Source organism: Leptonychotes weddellii, chromosome 6 (genome assembly GCF_054177405.1).
Source record: "Leptonychotes weddellii isolate Sample4059 chromosome 6, ASM5417740v2, whole genome shotgun sequence".
Lineage (NCBI taxonomy): Eukaryota > Metazoa > Chordata > Mammalia > Carnivora > Phocidae > Leptonychotes > Leptonychotes weddellii.
The window spans coordinates 23,089,001-23,110,245 of record NC_138374.1 but is presented as its reverse complement, the minus strand read 5'-3'; the positions used below and the strand labels follow the sequence as shown (position 1 = coordinate 23,110,245).

The window sequence follows — 21,245 nt, the reverse complement described above, 5'->3', positions numbered from 1 at the left end:
CAGTGGAGACCTGATTTGTGAGCCGTTGTTGTTGCTTTGGAGGTATTGTTTGTAGACAATAAAGCTCATCTTTTTTAAGTGTACAGTTTGGGGCGTCCTGACAAATGTGTAAGTTGTGGGAGCACTGCTGCAGTTAAGATAAGGAACATTTCCATCACCATAAAAGCTCCCTTTGTGCCCCCCTGTCCTCCTCTTCCCCAGACTCCAGTTCCCACGGAGCTTTCGAGCTCTAGTTTTTGCCTGTTCCAGAAAGTCCTACAAACGGCATCATAGCGTAGGTAGGCTTTGAGGCTGGCTTCTCTCACTCAGCATGGTTTTGAGGTTCCCCCTCGTTACGCCATAGCTCGTTCACTGAGATCGCAGAGGGGGGCGCCTCGTGTGCACGCACCACACTTCATACCCGGCCGTGTCGGAGGAGGAGGGCAGTGTGGGCAGCATGGTTTGTGCTGAGTGTGTTGGTGGCCCACACTCAGGTATCGTGAAAGCGGCGTGGCAGAATGCCGAGTCGCCCCCAGTGTGCCAGTCGAAATGGTTTTACGTGGCTCGCGGATTTACCAGTCGCGAGTCTATTCTAATGTGCATTTAGAAGAGTGTGTCCAGCACACCAAGGCCGTGCTGTCTTGGCTATCGACGCGTCATGGTGTCTGGAGCACGGCGTTCGACTGCTGGGGCCTCTCTGTGCCGGCCGGGTGACCGTGGGCAAGCCACTCAGTGTCTCCGTGGCTCGGCTCCTCCACCAGTCGTACGGGCTGGTGATGCCCCTCCCTCCCTCTTAGACCCTGCCGTGAGGCTGAAAGCAGTGAGTGTACGTCAACCCCCCGTTCGGGGCGGGGCCTGCAGCGGCATTTGAGAAGTGGCTGCCGTTATTATTAGATGTGTGTGGCCCATGTGTGCTGGGCGTGTGTCTTACGCGTGCTGTTCCGTTCATCCCTGTGGACGGGAGTATGTGTGTGTGCACAGTACGTGTGTACATGTGTGATTCCTGGCCCAAGGGATGAGGGAAGGCCTAAGTCTATGTCTCCTAGGGTCTGGAGTACCTTCACGTGCCCATAGGTGTCTGTGTGTGGCGATGAACGTGCCTTTTTGAGGCCACATGTCTGGGTGTCCATTGTGTCCCCAGGGTCCAGGGTTTCCCTAACCTTCCTTCTCCATCTGTTTTGCTGTCAGCCAGGGTGGCTGGGCCTGTGCTGCCCTTGCCTGTGGAGGGGAGGCCTGGGGGAATGGTCCTGCCAGGGCCTGGGTCTCGGGCCCTTGGGTGTCTCCACCGTATTTGCCCAGAGCCGGTGTTCTCTGGGTCTTTATGCAGGACCCTAGGACCCCACCCAGGATGGGTGGGAAGGAGAGGAAGCATTTTGAAGGAAGCTGAGGTCCTGCGGTTGGTCCATGGATTCCGAGTGGAGGTTGGGGAAGAGTCCCATGGGAGAGGCTGTAATCAGCTGCTGGGCTCAGCAGGTTTAAAAAACTGCTTTTAAGAGGTGTATTGACGTACGCTCAACCACGTGTGTTCAGAGTGTACAATTGGGTGGGTTTTTACATATGTATACACCCATGAAATTGTCACCACGATCCAGATGGTGAACATACCCATCATCCCAAACATTCCCTTGTGCCCCTTGGCAATCCCTCCCTCTCTCCCCCACCATCCCCAGGTGACCTCCAATCTACTTGTTATCACTAGCCCTTAGTGTGCATTTCCTAGATCTGGACAAATGGAACAGGGTGTAGGTGGGGGGGGGGGGTTGATAGGAACAGAGGCCCTGCGGTTACTCCATGGATTACGTTTGCTTATTTTTTAAAAACTGGCTTATTTCACTCAGCATAATTATTTTGAAATTCATCCATGTTGCCACTCATATCAGTAGTTCATTCCTTGTTTACTGATTAGTAATATTCCACTGTATAGCCATACCACAATCTCTAATCCATTTACCCAGCAGATATTTTTTGAAACCAGCAGTCAAGCTGTGCCTGAGGCTGGCCTGATCCCAAAGAGCACCTCTCCCAGGCAGGGCACCTGTAGGTTCCCTTTGGCCACCCTTTGCCCTTCACCCCAACCATTCCCTTCCCTGGAATGACCTCTCCTGCTCTGCACTATCCAGGGACCACTCAGCCTCTTCCAGGTATCCTTCCCAGCCTGACTGGGTCTCCTCTGAGCAATTCCAGCCTTCATTGCTTGGTGGCTTTAAAGGCCTTGAGTACTGTTCTGTGATTCCAGTCTTTTCTCCTTAGTGAGAGCAAGGGGAGCTCCTCCCGTTCCAACCCCGCCTCCCACACACAGGATATCTGGCTGGCCATGGACCATGGACACTGGTGTCTGGGGCCCTTTGGGAAGAAGGAAGCAAAGATGCAAAGTGATGCAAAGTGATGCAAACATGGCCTGGACTAAAGTCTGGGTCTTCCTAGCTCAGGACATTCCTCTCTCCATCTCTCCTCCCTTCCTGTCTTCCTCTCCTTCCTGGAAAACTCTCCTCCTCTTTAGGGAGTGGAAGACCTCTGAGCAGGCCTGATGCTGATTGTGCTTTCTGCATTATTAAGTCGCTACCTTGGAGGAACCAAACTTTTGACACATTCCAGAAGGCCTCTGTCATGTTCTATGGTTTTCTACTTCCCCAACCCCATCTTTCCCATCCTCCATGTCTCTCTTTCCTCAAGTTGATGGCACAGGGCAGGGGCTTCCCTTCCTGATGGACAGGACACAGATCTTGGGGAGGAAATGAACATCTCTCCTTGTCCCCAGCCGCCAAGACTGCATTAACACTACCAGTGCTGCTGAGACATGTCTTAGGGCTCCAGCTACCCATTGTGCTGAAGCAGGGAAGTGACTTCCCTAAGGTCACACAGCTGATGAGTGACAGACACACAAACCACCTGACACCTTGGCCATGTTCTTTCCTCTCTCTGCCCTGTCTCCTGGACACCAACCCCACATGCTTGTAACGTGCCTTCCCCCGGACCACACCCTGTCCTGTACTCTGTCCTATTTGGGGGTATGGTAGAGCTATCTGCAGAAGAAAGAAGCATGCCACCCTGGCCAGAGGCTCCTGAGGCAGATCCAAGTTCCGTTAGGAAGCCCGGGTGCGGAGGCCCACCTGTGTGCAAGATGTGGGCATGGGTGGTGCAAAGCAGGAAGGCGGCCTGAGGTGGAAGGGGGTGGCCCTGAAGGAGGGAAGCTGTGGGCGTGCTCCTGGGGCTGAAGCTGCAGAGGCTGCCCCACCCGCCCTGCTGGTCTCCAAGGGCAGCTCCAAGGTCACCAGTTCATGGCAGCTCAGCCTTGTCAGTCCAGCTCCCATGCCCTCTCCTCCTTCTCCCCTCCTCCAGGAGGCCTTCCTGAGAAGGGACCTGCCGTCCCGTCCTTTCGGCACTAATCACTGTCTGCCATTTTTGTTGTGATTCCTGGGTATGTCCTCTCCTTTCCTGGACTGTTGTCTTCTTGAGAACGGATCCATGTATGCTTCATGCCTCTATGTCCAGTGCCTAGGGCAGGGCTTGGTATTCAGTAGATGCATCATGAATATTTGTTGAATAAAATAAATGATGGTGGTGGTGAGTGGCAGGGCATGGCGGTGGGTGTGGGCAGTAAATGCTGACTTATCACAAAGGTGGGCGGTGGAGGGTAGATGGTGGGAAATACTGGTGAGCGGCCGCAGCTGTAGTCCGTGGTGGGAGGTGACAGGTGGGGGACCAGTGCCAATGGTGATGGATGCTACACGGTGATAGGCGGTGAAGGGGGGCATGGCGAGAGATGGGGGCCAGTTGTGATGGTGGTGGACGTCCTGGGCCTTGCGCCGCGCCCAGCCCTCTGCCGCTCCAGGGCTCTCTGCCACACTCTGACCTCACGGCTCGTTCCTTTGCAGACTCCATCGGTGGCCCCTTCCCTGTCACCTCTCACCGATGCCACCAAAAGCAGAAGCACTGCCCTCCGGTGCTGCCTGGCGGGGGGCCCCCGGCCACGCCGCTGCTCTTCCATCCGCACACCAAGGGCTCCCAGATCCTCATGGACCTCAGCCACAAGGCCGTCAAGAGGCAGGCCAGCTTCTGCAATGCCATCACCTTCAGCAACCGCCCAGTCCTCATCTACGAGCAAGTCAGGCTGAAGGTGGGGCCTCCCTCGCTGCTCTCTGCGCATCCCCAGGGCTCAGCACTGCCCTCTGTTCCGGCCCTTACGGCACCCTGCCCTTCTCTTGTGCTGCCACTTCTGCCCTTCCTCACCCCTCCTCGTGCTCTGCCCTCTTCCTCCTGTGGGACAAAGAAGGGATGGGGGAAGGGTGTGGCCATGGGGACCACGATGAGCTGTCACCAGACGGTGGGAAGGCTCCCAGAGGAGAGAAAGGAGGCCAGCTGGGCGGTGTGACTCCCCAGGGGAGTCTGCGGGGAGGGGGGTGGCGGTCTGCTGGGAAGGACACACTCCCTCCCTGCCTGCCAGCCGGACAGTGCCCTCTGAGGCTCTCTTTCCCATCCAGATCACCAAGAAGCAGTGCTGCTGGAGCGGGGCGCTGCGGCTGGGCTTCACAAGCAAGGACCCGTCCCGCATCCACCCTGACTCGCTGCCCAAGTATGCCTGCCCCGATCTGGTGTCCCAGAGCGGCTTCTGGGCCAAGGCACTGCCCGAGGAGTTTGCCAACGAGGGCAACATCATCGCATTCTGGGTGGACAAGAAGGGCCGTGTGTTCTATCGCATCAACGACTCGGCTGCCATGCTCTTCTTCAATGGGGTCCGCACGGCCGACCCGCTCTGGGCCCTGGTGGACGTCTACGGCCTCACACGGGGCGTGCAGCTGCTTGGTGAGTGCCCGCTCCCTGTGCCTCCGGGTGCTGGGGTCTGACGCAGCTCCAGTCCATCAGGCACAGGGACCCCTCCCCCACTGGCGGGGCCCCAGGGCCAAGTGGGCACGGGGACAGCTCTGGGAGCCTTCGTGTGCCCTGCAGAGCGCACCCATCCTTCGCGCCCACAGCTGGGACAAGGGGCTCCGGGGTGGGGTTCCTGCCTTCAAGCAGCGCGTAATCGTCATCAGAAACAGCAGCTTCAAAGACCCTCCACCTCCAGGAAGAAATGAATATTAATCATTGACACCACAGTTTAGTGAGCACTTACCACGGGCCAGGCCCTTCTTTACTGCTGTTCTCATAGCAACCCTGGGAGGCTGACTCTGTTAGTGGGGCCCGTGGAGGCGAGACTCAAGCTCAGGGAGGTTGAGTCATTGGCCCCAGGAGGCGCAGCAGGTGAGTTGGCGGGGGGGCTAGCACTCAGTCACAAGTGAGCCCCTGGCCCCCGGGCTTGGCAGCCCCCCAGGAGGCCCAACCCCATCCTAATGCTTCTTGCAGGGATGTAGTGAGAGGGGTCAGGGGAGAGAGCAGAAGGCACTAGGGTGGCTAAGACTTTTCTGGCCGCTCCTGGGTGCCCAGTGTGAGTAGGTCGGCTTCAGGGGAGTGAGAGGGCATCCATGCTGTGGGAGGCAAGGAGGGGCATCAGAAGGCAGCCTGGGGTGCTAAGGTGCCGTGCTTCCTGGCAAGGGCACATGTGACTCTAAAGTGCCAGGGCTGGAAGGGGCCTTGGAGAGTCTCAGGCTTCCTAGGGTCACACACGGACTTGGTGGCTGAGTTGGGACTAGAATCCAGGTCACCTGACTCCCAGTCTAGGATCACTCTCAGCTTGCTCACTTGTGCACGTGCTGTCAAGTGTGTGTGTGTGCGCATACACAGACTCTGGGTACACATCAGCTCACGGGCAAAGTGGTTGTATCTCCAGGCAGAGCTTGTAGAAGCCTCAGCTTTCCCATCTATGAAATGGGTTGGTGGGAAGATGAAGGGAAATTCAAGAGGCTGTAAGTAAAGCACCCAGCACAGTCAATGTCCGGCCTGAGCTTGCTCTTCCCAGCGCCCATCCCTGCCCCCTTCTCCCCACGGAGAAAAACGCCATGAGGCTGTGGAAAACCCTTTTTTTTTTTCTTTTGTTCCTCTCTGGCTTCAGAGTCAAGAAACAGTGAAGCTCTTTTCAAAATACCTTCATTTGAGTAAAAAAGACAGTGAAAGTAAAAACAAATGAGTAATTGTCAGAAGCCTTTCTGTTGACTTCCAAACATCAGGAGGCTATTTTTATTAATTAACAGTTTGGGAACTTTCTGTTTTTCAACTCAATACAAGTGTTTCTGAATTCACGTGGACAAGTTAAGAGCCTGAAAGCAGGCTCTTCCAAGTCTTACTGAGTGAAGAAGGGAGCCCAGGCTGCCTGAGAAGGATCTGCTTTCCTTTCGCTCTGTGAAATGGGTGCTCCCATGGGGCCTCTTACCTCCTGGAGGCAGAAAGAGCAGTGGTTATGCCCCAGGTGGGCTCCTGGCCTCACCCTGTAATAGCTGTGGGGCCTCAGTTTCCTTATCTGTGAAAAGGGGTAGGTAATAATAAATAACTGTTTCAGGGTTTGTTTGTTTTTTTTTAAGATTTTATTTATTTGACAGAGAGAGACACAGAGAGGGAACACAAGCAGGGGGAGTGGGAGAGGGAGAAGCAGGCTTCCTGAGGAGCAGAGAGCCTGACGCGGGGCTCGATCCCAGGACCCTGGGATCATGACCTGAGCCGAAGGCAGATGCTTAATGACTGAGCCACCCAGGCGCCCCTCAGGGTTCTTTTGGAGGCTTAAAGAGCCGAGTTATGTGAAGCAGGCAACACACAGTAGGTCCTCAACTACCGTCAGTCTTCCCTACCCATCCTGGAGAGGGTGAAGCTTAACCTAAGGTTCGAGTGAACACCTTCAGCTGCTCTGATATCCTTAGGGCCTCACACTTCCAGGCACTGGAGTTCCAGAGCCTGAGTCTATGCTCCAGCCTGGACACTTCTGTCTGAGCCTCACGCTTCTCTTCTGTAAAGAGGTCGTGAATACTGTGACTTCGCCGAGGGCTGGGCCACGTGGCAGGAGACAGAAGTATCTCAGCTCTTAAAAAAAGTTATAGGCTTGTTGGGATGGGGGTAAAGGAAGTAGGGACAGCATTCCTGCTTTCCCCTTTCCTAGCAAAGAATGCCTTTTCCTACAGTCCCCAAAGGTCAAAAATCCCACTCCGGCATTAAGGCCCAGCTCAAGAGCCACCTCCTCCCTGAAGCCTTTTGGAGCTGAGTTCTTTTCTCTCTTTCTTGTGTCCCACCACATGGTGCCTGGGCTTCTCTCAGCAATGAGGCATTGGCTGAGGTTTTTGGTCCATCCATAGGTCTTGCACAAGACGGGGAAAGGCTTTGAGGGTGAAACCGTGTCTTACCCCGCTGGATGTCTCTCCAGAGTAGAACCTTGTGTCTGGTGTGTGGAGGACACCAAGGCTTATTTGGGAGCTCGGTAGGGGAGAGTGGTGGGAAGGGCGGGTAACTTGTTAGATGAAGGAAAGTGGTGGGGAGTGAGGTAGACCCAGCCTCGCTCACAGATAGCCCAGCCTCACTGGGAAATTAGGGAGACAAAGCAAGCGCTCCAGACACAATCAGAGCATAACCCAAGAGAAGACAGTAAATTGTTTAGTGCTGTAGTCATAGGATCCTTTCCATCTGCCGAGATGGTTTCCATCCAGCTATGTCATTTAACCTCAGCAGCTGGCCCTGGACAGAGTGTTTTTCATCCCCATTTGTCAAGAAGAAAATTGAGACCCACGGAAAGCTTGGCTTGCCCAAGTAGGGATGTGGTGGGGCTGGGATTTGAACTGGATGTTCTGATGCCAAAAGCAGTACCTTTCCCAATAAACCTCCAGCAGGTTTAGTATGGAGGGAGGCAGTAAGTCAGAGGAGGCTGAGGTCAGTGAGGGAGGTTGGAGCCAGGAAGGCTTCTTGGGGAAGGGGGCTTAGGCTGGGTCCAGAAGTTCCAGGAAGGGCTGGGAAGGGGGTAGTAAAGGGGACATGCTAGGTGAGATGGGGCTTCCAAACCTCCGGGGCCTAGAGAGTGGCCTGGAGAGTGATCTGACGGGTCCCACCTTGGGGCACAGCCCAGGTGGTCTCACTGGGCCTGGCCCTATTACCCCTCTTGGACTATAAATGGGTTTTCAGGCAGTATTTTCAGTTGCATCTGGATCTCCCAGCAGGCTCCTCTTGGTACTTCGGATAAGGCCGAGGCCCCAGCAGATTCCTGTCCGAGCTGTAAATCACCATAATCCCTGGGCATTTTCAAACACTGATGATGGCCCCTGAATTCAATTAGGAGATTAAAATATCTCTTTGTTTTGTTCTTCTGAAAGGGATTTCTTTTTTGTGTAAAAACAAAAGAGATCCATCTAAGATATCTTTGGAGGTAGGCACGCTGCTCTACACCCTCATTTGGGCCTCCCCTCTGGGATCCGCCTGCTGCCCCGTCCCAGGGTCAGTCCCCTTCCCTGTCCTCCTCACTGCCTACCCCCCTCAACCCTCCACCGCCGTGGCCCGGATCCCTCAGTGCCTCTGGCTTTCCTTGTGCTCCCTCCTCAGCCAGTTTTGAGTTTCTCCATTCCCTGAGAGGTCGCTCTCTGCCTTGGCAGCTCTGAAGACGGGCTTTCTTTCCTTTGGTGATTACCTCCCAAACCAGTGTCTCATCTATAGGGACTTCCTGCTAGACCTGCCCCCTCCTTTCCTGCCTGTCTCTGGGACCTATGGCCAAAACCCTCCAAACCCTGCCTGGCCCATATCTGCTCTTCAGATCAGAGATATCCTGGGGTACCTGGCACCTAGCAGATATGCAAGTCAGGCCATGGACAGATTGACGGTCTCTCCTGATAGAGCGCAGGCAGGGGCTGAGTGACAACTCCAGGCGGGTGCTCTGTCGCACCCCCCACTGCCCTAACATAAGCCAGGCCCCCTGGGGTCCACACCATGGCCCCTGCAGGCCTGCTTCATGCTTTCCAGGCTCCCTAATATGCTGCAGTTTGGGAGATCACCTCTTGCCTCGGGGTGCCCTGGCCCAGGCCTGGGCTGGTATTTCCAAGAATAACAGCTTCCTACCTCCAGGAAGAGGGACCTGCCAGCAACCAAATAAACACAAGTTTTATGGAGTGATTAATACTTGGAGAGATAAGGTCCTATCCCAGTTTTTCAAGGTCTCCCTGCTCCTTTCAGAAATGTTGGCTCGGGAAGAGCAGCTGTGTGGGTCCTGGCAGAAAGCTGGTGAACCAGGACTTCACTTATAGGGTCTCCTGATACCCCTGTATGCCCACCACAGCCTGGGTACTGTGCAGGGCGGGGGGAGGGGAGGCACAAGATTTGAAAATCCAGCCCGTCTCCTTGAAGAGTGTTTATTTTGGGGGACACACCATCTAACTGCTCTGAGGTGACCTAAATCCAGTTCTGCAGGGAAATGTGGCTGAAGAGTAAAACCGTGTCAGGGGTGGTACAGCTGGGGAGCAATCCAGGACTTTCTGTAGGAGATGAGTTTCGAGTCAAGAACCAAACAAGGTGAAATGAAGAGACTGGTTGGGGTTGGAGCGGTTTAGGCCAGACAGGAGGGGTGTGCATAGGCACAGAGGTGGGGAATCAGCCGTCAGGGAACAGAACCTTCAGGGGAGGGAGCAAAGTGAAGAGGTGGTAGGTGACTTGTGGAGAAGGGGGCGTGCACAGGTGGGCGTATGTGCATGCATCACAGGGGAGAGAGCCATGACAGCAGAAAGTTTCTGGCAGCTTCTGTGCTATCAAGTCTTTCAAAAGGAGAAGATGTGGCCCAGAGATGGGAGGGGGCTTGCCCAAATTCTCCCAGCTAGTCAGAAGCCAAGCTGGGCCTGGAATTCATATCTCCCAGGCCCATCTGGGCATAAGGTCAGTGTGAGAAGACATGACCATGTCAAAATGGTAGTGGCTGAGCTCAGGAGGGCATTAGGGGACCACTGAGGGTGAGCTCCCAAGGGCTTATGGCCTTCTGCTTCATCCTGTCCTAGGCACAGGTTCCCAAGTCCTGGTAATAGAGCCGCCTACTGAGGAGGGAGATGTCGAGAGACCTTCAGTGAGGGTGACTTTCGGAGGGGCAGGCTGCTGCTGGGCTGGTTTGTGGGCTGGTGGGCCAGCCTGACTTCCCTGCAGTGAGGAGCCTGGGCCCTCTCTGGAGATAAGGCCCTGCGTTAGTCTCCCATTCAGGGTGTGCCTCGGCTCGGTGGCCCGAGGAGCGTGAACCGTGCTGGCCAGCAGAGGACCACACTGCCATCTGGGGCTTCCGTTTCCCAGGCTAAACCAATATTTACCTTCAGCCATGGCTGCCAGGGGCTCTGAGGCAAATGTTAGTTTAAGGCAGCTGAGTGAAGCTCTGGGGATGGGGGAAAGAACTGAGGATGCTACTGGCGATTTCTTCCTCTTTGATAGTTTTCGTTTCTTCTTGATTAAAACAAAATTTTGTTGTTCCTCCTGCTTCAGAGACTCTTCCTGGCACTTCTTTCTGCTCACCCCCCAATTCTGCTAATCACATCAGGGCTCAACACCAAGCCCTCCCCTCCACAAGGAAGCCTTCCCTGACCTCCCCTGTTCCTATGACCCTTCCTGCTCCTGACCACCCGAGGCACGTGGAGGTCTAGGTGGTACCAGCAGTTCTGCGTCATGTACTGTCCTGCTCTTTTAAGAAGACAGCATAAATGCTTTATATATATTATAAAGAAAGTTATTATTGTACCCATTTTGCAGATATGGAAACAGAGGCTCCAAGAGGTCTGATAACTTGCCCAAGGTCACACAGCTTGGGAGAACTGGGCCTTGGGCCCAGGAACGTGGGCTATAATACTTCCTAGCTTCTCTAAATATGAGTCCCCCTGGCCCCCCTGCTAAGTCTGGGTACCTCCCAGGGGTGGGGAGTTGGCCGTCTTACATCTTCCATCGTGGAGCTCATGAGAGCTCAGGGTGTCAGGGATCAGTGGCACATGTTGGACACAGACAGGCCACCAGAGCCCCAGCAGTGTTGGCTACGGAAGGGGGTTGCCCAGCATCCCGATTCAGCGGTGAGTCTGCCTGCCTCATAGTTCCCTGAAGGCTCCTGAGGGCTTCGTCTGGTTCTGTTGTTCGCAGCGCGCTCTGGTTGTTTGTTTGTTGTTGTTGTTTTAACCAGAATGAATATATGAAAAGTACAATCATATATGATTGGCAATATTAGACTGTTTCTAATATCCAGAGATGGCAGTTTCAAAATTTCCACCTACTATCTCTTTGGCCCAAGATACAGTTTTGAGGAGCTTGGAGAGACCTGGGGGGCCCGGGGCGGAGGGGGGAGCAGAGGAGCTGGGGCCTTGCAGCAAGGGGGACAAAGCCCTCATTTCAGAAGCAGGAGACCTGATTGAATCAAGACTTGACATGGCCACTCACTAGCTGTGAGCAAGCCTTCCAGCCTCTCTGTGCCCCAAGCACCCCATCTGTTTTCTGGACATAATCATACATGTGCCATTTATCTCTCAGAGAGTCCGTGAGGTTCACGGATGTGTAAGAGTGTTTACACAAACGGCAAGCGCTGTTGTTTGTAGGTTAAAAAGGAATACTTAACTTAAAAACCCCACCAAATAGACAACTCCCAAGCCAGTCCTCTCCTTAGAAGAGGAAGCCTTAAAACCAAGTCCCTGTATGTGGGTGAAATTCAAACCATGCTATCTAAATTGTTTCTTGGAATAAGATCTATGGTTCTCCAGCTGGGTTCCTTGAGACACTGGGGTTCCAGAGGCATTTTTGAGGCAGCTGAGTTGGCAGGGCTCTGTGGCCTCCTCTTAGAGTTCGACCAGAGCTTTTGCTTCTGTTGGAGAAACGGATTTCACTGCTTAAAAAAAAAAAAAAAGTTTGAGAACCACTAGACCAGATGAGTCTGAGAATCTATATGTCTAAGATCCTCTGTCTTGGAGATTCCATAAATCTTAAGTTTTATGTGTGACTCCCAGTGTTTCTGGGACGTTCTACCCCTTCCTCCATGAGCCTCACAAAGTGTTTGTTTCTCCTAGCTTTCCTGTGGTTGGGTTTATATGCAGAGGGTGGAGGCCAGTGTGGGTTTCAGGGCACTGCCCAGAGGGGTGGGGAAACCCCTTACCCGTCCAAGCCATGTCCCCGCCCTCGGGGCTCCTTCCCCTGCCCCATGCCAGGTGCTGACCAGCAGGAGGATGTTTATGGAGAGAGTAAATGGGCCTCCAGCGCCTTCCAAACAGGGGCCGGCAGATGCCCGCCAGCCAGCCTGCTGCCGCGGGCCGACCCATGGTTAAAGATTAGCCAGCGCTCCGGATGTTCTCCTGAACAAACAAGACTCTCGGGCTGATGGCAGGCCCTGCTTCAAAGGAGCCCCTTGCCTGCCCCTGAGGGCTCCGGCACCAGTGCCCAGGCCCTGCCTTGGTTGCCTTGCACCGGCCAGAGCTGGCCCCGGTGCCCTCAGTCTGGCCCCTCCTCTCCTCCTCTCCCTTCCTTTCTCCCCACTGGCCTCAGATTGTCCTGGGCATTTGCTAGTGCACTTTTCCCACTGAGTGCCTCTCACTTCCGTCAGTTCGAACTCTCTTGTCTGTCAGGGCCCAGGTCAAATCTTGTTTCTTCCAAGAGGCTGTGTCTGACTCACTATGAAACAGGAAGGGGACCTCCGCCTTGGTTGGAGAGCATTATCCTAACGGGGTATTTATCCTATAGAAGAGAAGGCTCAGAGGGGGCGCCACGGAGCGGATGTGGGATACCTCTGGATCCGTGCCTGAACAGCTTTTCTAACAGTTTCAGTTGATCAGAGATAGGGGACAGATAGCCTTGGGCTGTGGTGAGCTTCTTGTCCCCGGGAGCATTCTAGGCAAGGCTGGGTGAGAACTTGGCAGAGAGAAATGGATTTCCTCTGGAGACACTAAGAATTTGGTAGGGAAATTATATTCAAATATTTTCATGCCTCCAAGCTTTGATCCCCGCACAGCCGACTGGCTCCTTGGGGCCCAGGTGCTCGCTTCTGTCTTTACCACTGCCTAGGCCTGGGCATACAGCGCGTCAGTGAGTGGGTGACCCGAGTGCCACCTTGAGGGGAGGAAACCCTGCCTGGGCCTCGCTGCCCTTGTGGGGCCTGGTTATTTCTGCCCTGGCGCAAAGGATCTGCCGGCCACCCCTCCCCGCCGCCAGGAGCTGAAGACTGACAAATTCCTTCCCGAAAGAGGGGACACCGAGAGGGGAGCCAGCCCAGCAGCATCCCCTGTGGCCTTGTGCCTCTCCCCGCTCCGGGCCCGGCATAAACACCTCCAGAGTGGGCAGCCCTGGGTCCCTGGCCCGGATGGTAGGATTTGTTGCTTCCGAACGGGCCACCCCACTGCTTGGGGTGACAGGTTGCCCTCTGCCCTTTCTCCAAGCTGTGACCCTGGGCTGAGGTTGGCCTCCGGGCTCTCTCCCGTGGCTTTGGGGGCCTGGACCCTTGCCTGGCTTCCCGTCAGCTCTGACCTCTGCTGACCCTTCTGCGGAGGGCGTCCTGCCCAGCTCCTCCGTCTCCAGTGTCACCTATTTCAGGACCCGGCACAGCTGGGTGCACTGAGGGGGTGGTTATTTTGGAGCTTGCTGGAGGCCTGCAGCTGCTCCTGACCCCGAGGGGTGGCCTGGCTGGGAGAGAAGACATACTTGGGCTGGGCACTGGCCCCGGGGATTCCATTTTTAGCTGTTTCCCAGGATCTGCTGTACCTTTTCTCTCTACTCCTCCAAGATTTCAAGCAAGGCCAAGGGGTCATTTTCCTGCCCCTCCTCCTCTCTCCCCACCCCTTGCTGTTTCTCCTTCCTTCACTTCTTTCTCCTCTAATCTCCGCTTTGTACCTTCTCCTTCCTGGTCCTCAGTCAGGGATGCCATTCATGACCGATGTGAAGTCCTACAGTCAGGTGCAGAACGTTCATTGCCTGGTGCAGGGGGACCTGACTTCGGTTGACAAACAACCCGAGTAAGCACTGGTACCTGAAGTTATCAAGTACCTAGGTCCCAGGGGCCCCCCGACCTGCCTCTGACCCCCACGTCACCATCACAACACAGTTGTGATTACCCCCATTCTCTAGCTGAGTGACCTGAGGCTGGGAGGAAAGTTGATTCAAGTGCTGGCTTGGACATTTAAACCCAGGCCTGTATCACCCCAGAGCCCATGCACTTTCTTCTGAGCCCCAGGGCATGTAAACAATATCAGTGGGTCATATTAACCTCGTGATTATTATGGGCCAGGTACTCTCCAAGTGCCCTCTGTAGCTTACTACATTTGGACTTCACAGCATCCCTTCTGAGTGGAGTATTAGAATACAGATTTTATGCACCTCAGTAAATGCTGATTTCATGGCTGAAGAAGAGAGGCCCAGAGAGGTTAAGCTATTTATCTAAGGTGATATGGCCAGGAAATGGTGCAGCCAGCATTTCAACCCAGGCTGATGACTTCAAAATCCTTACACTTAACTATGCTTCTGTCCTGCCTACCAGTATATGGATTTGGGTTACTAAAAAACCCCAAATACCCTTAGGTTACATTATGAGAGTTATAGTGTAAATATCAAGGGAGGTGGTGGCCACACTGTGCCTTGAGCTGGTCAGGGAACATCTGGAGTACTGAGTCTGGTTCTGTTTATTGTCCAGGAGGTGGGAAGGTGTGTGGTGGGTCTGAGTATTCCCTGAGGGGAGTTCTTTTCTCCACAGGGCTACCCCAGAGGTAGTATTGGCACAGAAGGACATTGAAGCTGCGAAGTTACATAAATCTATCCAAGATATCCTTGGATACAGGGAGGGAGATTTCAGTCTAAGAGAAGGAACCACTGTCTTAGAGGAGTTCAGCAGTGGCTCGGGTTGCCTGGGAGGCCCAGTAGTGGGCTTATTCAAGTACAGAAAGACCCTTGAAGGGACAGAGCTCAAGGGAGCGCACATCCAGCCCCATTCAGAAGTCTGTGCTGATGGTCTGCCCAGCTCCATGGGCCCTGGGCTGATTGTCCGGAGTGTGTGTGGGGTGGGGAGAGGAGTGTGGGGGTATATATGTGTGCGAGCTGTGTTCCGGGCTTCTTCCCGTAGGCTCTGGCTGGGCATCTCTGAACCTTTTGTTTTCTAGTCACCCTGCTGTCACTGCTCCTTCCTCTCCATCTCCAACCCTGGAGTCCTCTAAGGCCAGTGCCTGCAATCCCTGAGGGGTGGAGAGCAGGGGCTGTTCCTTGGCGGCCCAGGTCTGCCCATAGCCTCTCCCAGGTCCCCACGACTGTCTCTCAGGCCTCCTCCTCCTGTTTGGGCCTCCTTGCTTCTGCCTCTCTGCAGCCCCCAGCCTCTCTGCACCATCGCTCTCACAGAGTCAATTCCCTGGAATAATTGCGTTTTCCGGTTGGCTCCCTTCTTCTTGCCAAGCACGATGCTGGGAAATCCCAACCAGCCAGGCCCCAAGAGGCTTCTCCAGAGAGGGCACGGGGTTTGGGGGAAGGGCCCAGCACCCTCTCCTTGCTGAGACCCAAACAACACTGTTCCTGGAAGGGGCAGGGAGAGAACGAGAGCAAGGAGGCTTTAGAAACTGTCTCTAGATTCAGTGGGAGCTGAGTTCTGGCTTCAGCTGCCCATATCAGTCCAGTCCTCCAAGCTTTGCTTCCACATCGAGCACCCCAGCCATCCTTACCCAGGTCCTGGAGGGAAAGCAGATTCTCCCTTGTGGAGGCTCAGAGAAAAGGCTCCCAGGGAGGGATTGGCTCATGATGTGGTCTACAATAGCACTAGCCAAATTTGGGGACTATAACTCCCACAGAGGGGAGTTAAATAATAAATAAGGAGGGCCTGAAAGCGAAGAATGTAGTGTCAGGAGTTGGACATATCTTGCTTCTGTCTCGGATCTGCCACTTGGTGGCTGTCACATCACATCTCTCAGCTTTATCTCCATAATGGGAACACTTCCATGGGATGTTTTAAGGATGAAATACGGGGTAATTCATCATGCATGATGACTTTTATTATAGATAGGACTCCATAAAGTAGGGACATAACACAGCCATTACAAAAATATGGTGTTGGAAACATGGTTATTGGCATGAAAAGGTGTTCAGGACATATTGGAAAAGCTAGTTTTGAAAAGGAAATCTGTATAGCAGGGTTCTTAGCCTGGAGTCCATGCCCATGGATGGCTTTATGGGATTCACAGATGTCCTGAAATTATCCACAGAATTTAGGAAGAATGGGTGTTTTTCTGAGGACATAGGTCAAGGTTATCACATTTTCAAAGGGATTTGTTACCCATAAAAGGTTAAAAACTACTGGAGTTTACATAGCATGATTCGGTTTTTGTATTAGAAAAAGTAACAGGAATATATTGGGGAAAAAAGCTGGAAGGTCCTCACCCAAGTATTAAGAATATTTTTCTCCAGATGGTGGGCCGAGAGGTGATTTTTTTTTTTTTTTTGTTTAACGGTCTTTTCTACAAAATAGTCTTACTTGTATGATTAAGAAGAGAAAGGGGTTGATTTCCAGTTAAGTCACTTTCAAAAGGAAATCCTGGATAAATTTACTTAAGTTCTTTCAGCCTCAGTGTCCTTCTGTGGCAATGATAACTCAAGAGATAATTGTTAGGGTAAGATGAGACCATTTATGCAAAGAGTTTTTCTGGGGAAGGGGGTTCCCTCTGACTTTCCAGAGGGGTAGAATGTCCACAGTGCTTTCAACTAATATTTACTGCTGTCGACTCAAGTCCTCGGGGATCAAAAGGGAGTTAAGTTAATAATAACAATAAAAAAACTTTTATAAGCGTGCCATGTAGAAGGAATGTTTTTAATTTTGGTGCCCTTCCTTCCAGCCTTGATCCTTTGCTTAAACAAACAGATGTCCTGCGTACTTTGTTTCCCGACCCTGCCCCTGAGCCTCCGTCCTAAGCCTCTTCCATGCTGTTCACGATGCCTTCGGTATTTCCCGGTGCAGACTGGAAAGGCGGGCGGGAGGAAGCGCGCTGGCCCAGCGGGGCCCGCGTGACGGTCGCCCTGTCTCTCCCCCTCCCTGGCCGCAGACAGCGAGCTGATGCTCCCGGACTGCCTGCGGCCGCGCTCCTTCACCGCCCTGCGGCGGCCGTCACTGCGGCGCGACGCCGACGAGGCGCGCCTCTCCGTGAGCCTGTGCGACCTCAACGTGCCGGCCGCCGACGGCGACGACGCCGCGCCGGCCGCCGGCTGCCCCATCCCGCAGAACTCGCTCAACTCGCAGCACAGCCGCGCGCTGCCCGCGCAGCTCGACGGCGACCTGCGTTTCCACGCGCTGCGCGCCGGGGCGCACGTGCGGATCCTGGACGAGCAGACCGTGGCGCGCCTGGAGCACGGGCGCGACGAGCGCGCGCTCGTCTTCACCAGCCGGCCCGTGCGCGTGGCCGAGACCATCTTCGTCAAGGTCACGCGCTCGGGCGGCGCGCGGCCCGGCGCGCTCTCCTTCGGCGTCACCACGTGCGACCCCGGCACGCTGCGGCCCGCGGACCTGCCCTTCAGTCCCGAGGCCCTGGTGGACCGCAAGGAGTTCTGGGCCGTGTGCCGCGTGCCCGGGCCCCTGCACAGCGGCGACATCCTGGGCCTGGTGGTCAACACCGACGGCGAGCTGCACCTCAGCCACAACGGCGCCGCGGCGGGCATGCAGCTGTGCGTGGACGCCACGCAGCCGCTCTGGATGCTCTTCGGCCTGCACGGAGCCGTCACGCAGATCCGCATCCTCGGTGAGTGCCTCCCCCGAGCGCCCCTCCCACAGCCCAGCCCCTGCTCCGGGGGAATCGGGGAAAGGAAAGAGGGCGAGTGCGCCCCGCCCGCCCCACTGCCTCGCGCGCGCGGGTCTTGCCACCGAGTCACAGGCACCGAAACGAGGTGTGGGCCGGACTCCATCGGCTAGGCCTTGCCTCCAGTCCTCCCAGACGCATCCTGGGGGCGGGCAGAAAAGTGTGGATCACCGAGTTTCACTCTCAGAATCTGATTAACCCACTTCCCCACAGATGCATAAACAGCCCAGGGGCCACTTAAAAATGAGAAAAAAGGTTTCCACCAGCAATTAACTTTCTGAGGCTCAGTTTCCGTTTCTCCAAAATGGGAATTAAAGTCTCTGCCTCTTAAGGATGACTGTGTGTCTAGATAAGAAAAAGAGTTTGGTATGGTAGCCAGGTGTTTGTGCAGTGTGGTGCCTGGGTTGGGAGCCTATAGGGGATCTCTGAGCAGAGGGCCTTGGAGGAAATGGGGTTGCAGAGGTCTGGGCCTTTCTTTCCTGGGTTTGAATGGACAGAGTTTGAATGGACTGGTGGATGTGGACTTGTGAAAGTTGTTTCTCAGAGTATTCTGTGAGGAAAAGTGGGGGATTCTTTACTGCAGAACTTCTCAGACCCTTTAATATGCAATGTGAATCTTTAAGGAGGGGGGTGGAGGTGGTTATGATGTACAGCTTTTTCTAAACTAATTTGACCAGAAATCTTTTTTTTCACAAAGCATCTCCAGGGACCTCTTTCCCCAGAGTGCACAGGTTTCATACTTTGTAAGAGCTGACCTTCTAAGCAGGTGCAGTAGACTGGGCTAATTCCATTAGAGTCATTAGGAGGACCTGGTACAGACTTTTGAATCCCACCTGCAGAGATTTTGATCCTGTAGATGTTGGATAAGTCCTGGGCATCTGATTTTTGTTTTGTTTTGTTTTAAGATTTTATTTTTAGAGGGGGGGGGGGGGAGAGAATCCCAAGCAGGCTCCCGATGCAGGGCTTGATCTCACAACTCTGAGATTATGACCTGAGCTGAAATCAAGAATCGATGGCGTAACCCACTGAGCCACCCAGGCACCCGTCTGAAATCTTTATTTAAGCAGGTTTGCTTAGGCAGGTGTGGAGACCTCTGGGCTTCATAGCCCCATCCTAGACCTCACCCCAGGAGACTTTGTAGACAGGGTAATGTGTGTATGTAAGTGAATATGTGTTATGCTCTAAGATGGGTATGTCTGTGTATAGGCACACATGAGTAACTGCATGCATATTTGTGTGTATAATGGTGGTGGTGGTTGTGTGTTAGAGTTTGTGAAATCTGATAAAATAAGTGGGGACTTCCTACTCTGGAAAGAGACCAAATGAAGACGGAGTGAAAAAAAAATATCTGAAAAGGAACGAGAAGAAATGAGGCAAGATGCTAAGAAGTTATGATTGAGGGAAGATAAATCAGGAAGGAATGAAAAGAAATCAGGAAGGAAAGAAGTTGGGGTGAAAATTCAGGATGGGATAAAAAGAAATCAGACTGGGGGTGCAGAAGAAATTCAGGCTGAGGTTAAAAAAAAAAAATACTTGGCTACACTCACTGGGAGACACTGCTCCTCAGATGAAGGAAGTTGTGTAAGGGGAGGGTACGATCCTGCCTCAGCACCATCTAATAATAGATAAGTAGCTTTCCACTGAGACTTCTGTTCCCCAAAGAAGCTTACTAGACACAGGGGAAGCTTTAAAAAAAATCAGGACTTAAATGTAAGTGGGCCAAGGTGGGTGTTTAAGAATAATCATCCACATATATGCTAAACAATGTATGCCAAACATAGTGTACCTGCGCTGTAGGAGAACTGGGCATCTTGGTCAGCAAATTGGTGTTTGGGGATCCTGATGGACTGCAAAGGAAAAACAAACCAGTGACAGTGTGTGAGGGGTAATTATTTACCTTACAGAGGAGTGCTGTGCTTCGTGAAAGGCCTAAATGAACTAAGAATGGAAGGATATTTCCTTTACTCCAAAACCATCGCTAGTTTCATACTTAATGACAAAACATGAGAAACATTCTCATTAAAGTCAGGAATATGATAGGGGGATGCCTTAAGTATTGTTCTGAAAATACTAGCCAGTGCAATAAGGCAAGAAAACGAAATAGGTGTGAATTTCTGAAAGAAGATGCTAATTAACTTGAAAACTGTTAACACCAGAGAAACCTTGTGGATATCTAATGCATATTCTTAGAAACAGTGACTATTGATTGACTTATAACACCTGATGATAAAAGGATTTCATTGAGCATTTATGTGTAGGGCAGTATGTTAGAGCCTTGGGAGAGTCACAGGTGAATACCATTTCCTGCTCTCAGGAAGCTCATAGTTCACCTGGGAAAGCAAAGCTGCATACCTGGGCAAAGAACAAATAATACCCCAGCTCTGTGGTTTAGGCCCATGTATGTGGTGTGTGTGTCCAGTCAGTGCTAAATAAAGTAATGTGGTTTGTGGGGGTGGTCAAAGCTGCCCAGAGGAGGGGGTTTGAGGACAGCCCCAAGGGGCTCCCTGGACAGTTAGCTCTTTGGGGGCAAGGGCTCTGTCGGTCTTGTTCTCAGTGTTATGTTTACACAGTGGATGGTACCTGGTAGGTACCTGGTACCTTGTTGAAGGGAGAAGCAAGGAGGGGAGGAAGAAGAGAGGAAGGTGAGGAGAGGAGTGGAAGAGGGAGAGAAGAGAGGGAGGGGAGGAAGGAGGGAGAGAATGTAGCACAGAATGAGCTTGGGAGATGCTGAAGGCCTCCGAAAGGTGCTATTGCAGAGGAGATGGTGGGTGGTATCTGGGGGCAGTGACGGAGAGAGCACAGGGCTTGGAACAGGAGGGCCATGCTAGGTGGGAGGAGGGGGACTTTGTTCTCTGGCATGGGAAACCTTGAAGGTGAGGATGCGTAGGAAGGGTGGAGGTGGGATTCTAGGCAGAGGGCTTGTTTGGAGACTGCTGATGCAGGAACACCAGAGCAGGAAGTCGCCCTCCCGTTGGTCGGTGGAAACAGCGGGGACAGGGCGCTGGGCCACCCGATGGGGTCCTGCCCTGAGCCCGGCCAGCGGCTGGGCTGTCTGGTCGTGCTGTGTCAGCACTTTCCTGGGAGCCTCTAGGAGGGGCGGAGACTTGAGCTTCCTCCCCGTAGGCCGCTCGGTGGCTAGGCCTCTTGGTGGCTAGTGCGTCGCTCCCTCCCCTCCCGCAGGTTCCACCATCCTGGCAGAGCGGGGCATCCCGTCACTCTCGTGCTCCCCTGCCTCCACGCCAACCTCGCCCAGTGCCCTGGGTAGCCGCCTCTCTGACCCCCTGCTCAGCACGTGCAGCTCCGGACCTCTGGGGAGCTCTGCTGGTGGTAAGTAGGCTGGCCGCTCGGGTTCCGCGGTGTCCGCGGCGGCCTCCCCACCCCAAGACCCCCTGGCTGAGGCAGCCGTGCAGCCTCCGGGTCAGAGCTGGGCGCTGGAGGACCTGGAGGCAGGCTCAGTGAACCCTTGTTGCGTGTGATTTCTGGGGTGAATCCCACCCTGTCCCCCAGCCGGGCACCTTTCTCCAGAGCACTTTTTAGCACACGGGGAAGACCAAAGGATAGCTCAGAAGAGGCCTTCCTTAAAAGACTCTGGGCCCCTCCCTTCCTCCCCCCCCCTTCTCT

The 21,245-nt window shown here is 53.8% G+C and overlaps 1 protein-coding gene across 2 annotated transcripts in view; it reads left to right on the top strand.

Annotated features, from left to right (window-relative positions):
* The window catches only part of NEURL1 (neuralized E3 ubiquitin protein ligase 1), a 76,434-nt gene that overhangs the window by 52,481 nt on the left and 2,708 nt on the right, over nt 1–21,245 (top strand). For both annotated transcript variants that reach the window (XM_006739460.3, XM_081822835.1), the window contains exons 2-5: nt 3,855–4,096; nt 4,461–4,782; nt 16,878–17,567; nt 20,805–20,951. In XM_006739460.3, the coding sequence (XP_006739523.1) occupies nt 3,855–4,096; nt 4,461–4,782; nt 16,878–17,567; nt 20,805–20,951 (1,401 nt within the window). The remainder of the gene's footprint in view (nt 1–3,854; nt 4,097–4,460; nt 4,783–16,877; nt 17,568–20,804; nt 20,952–21,245) is intronic.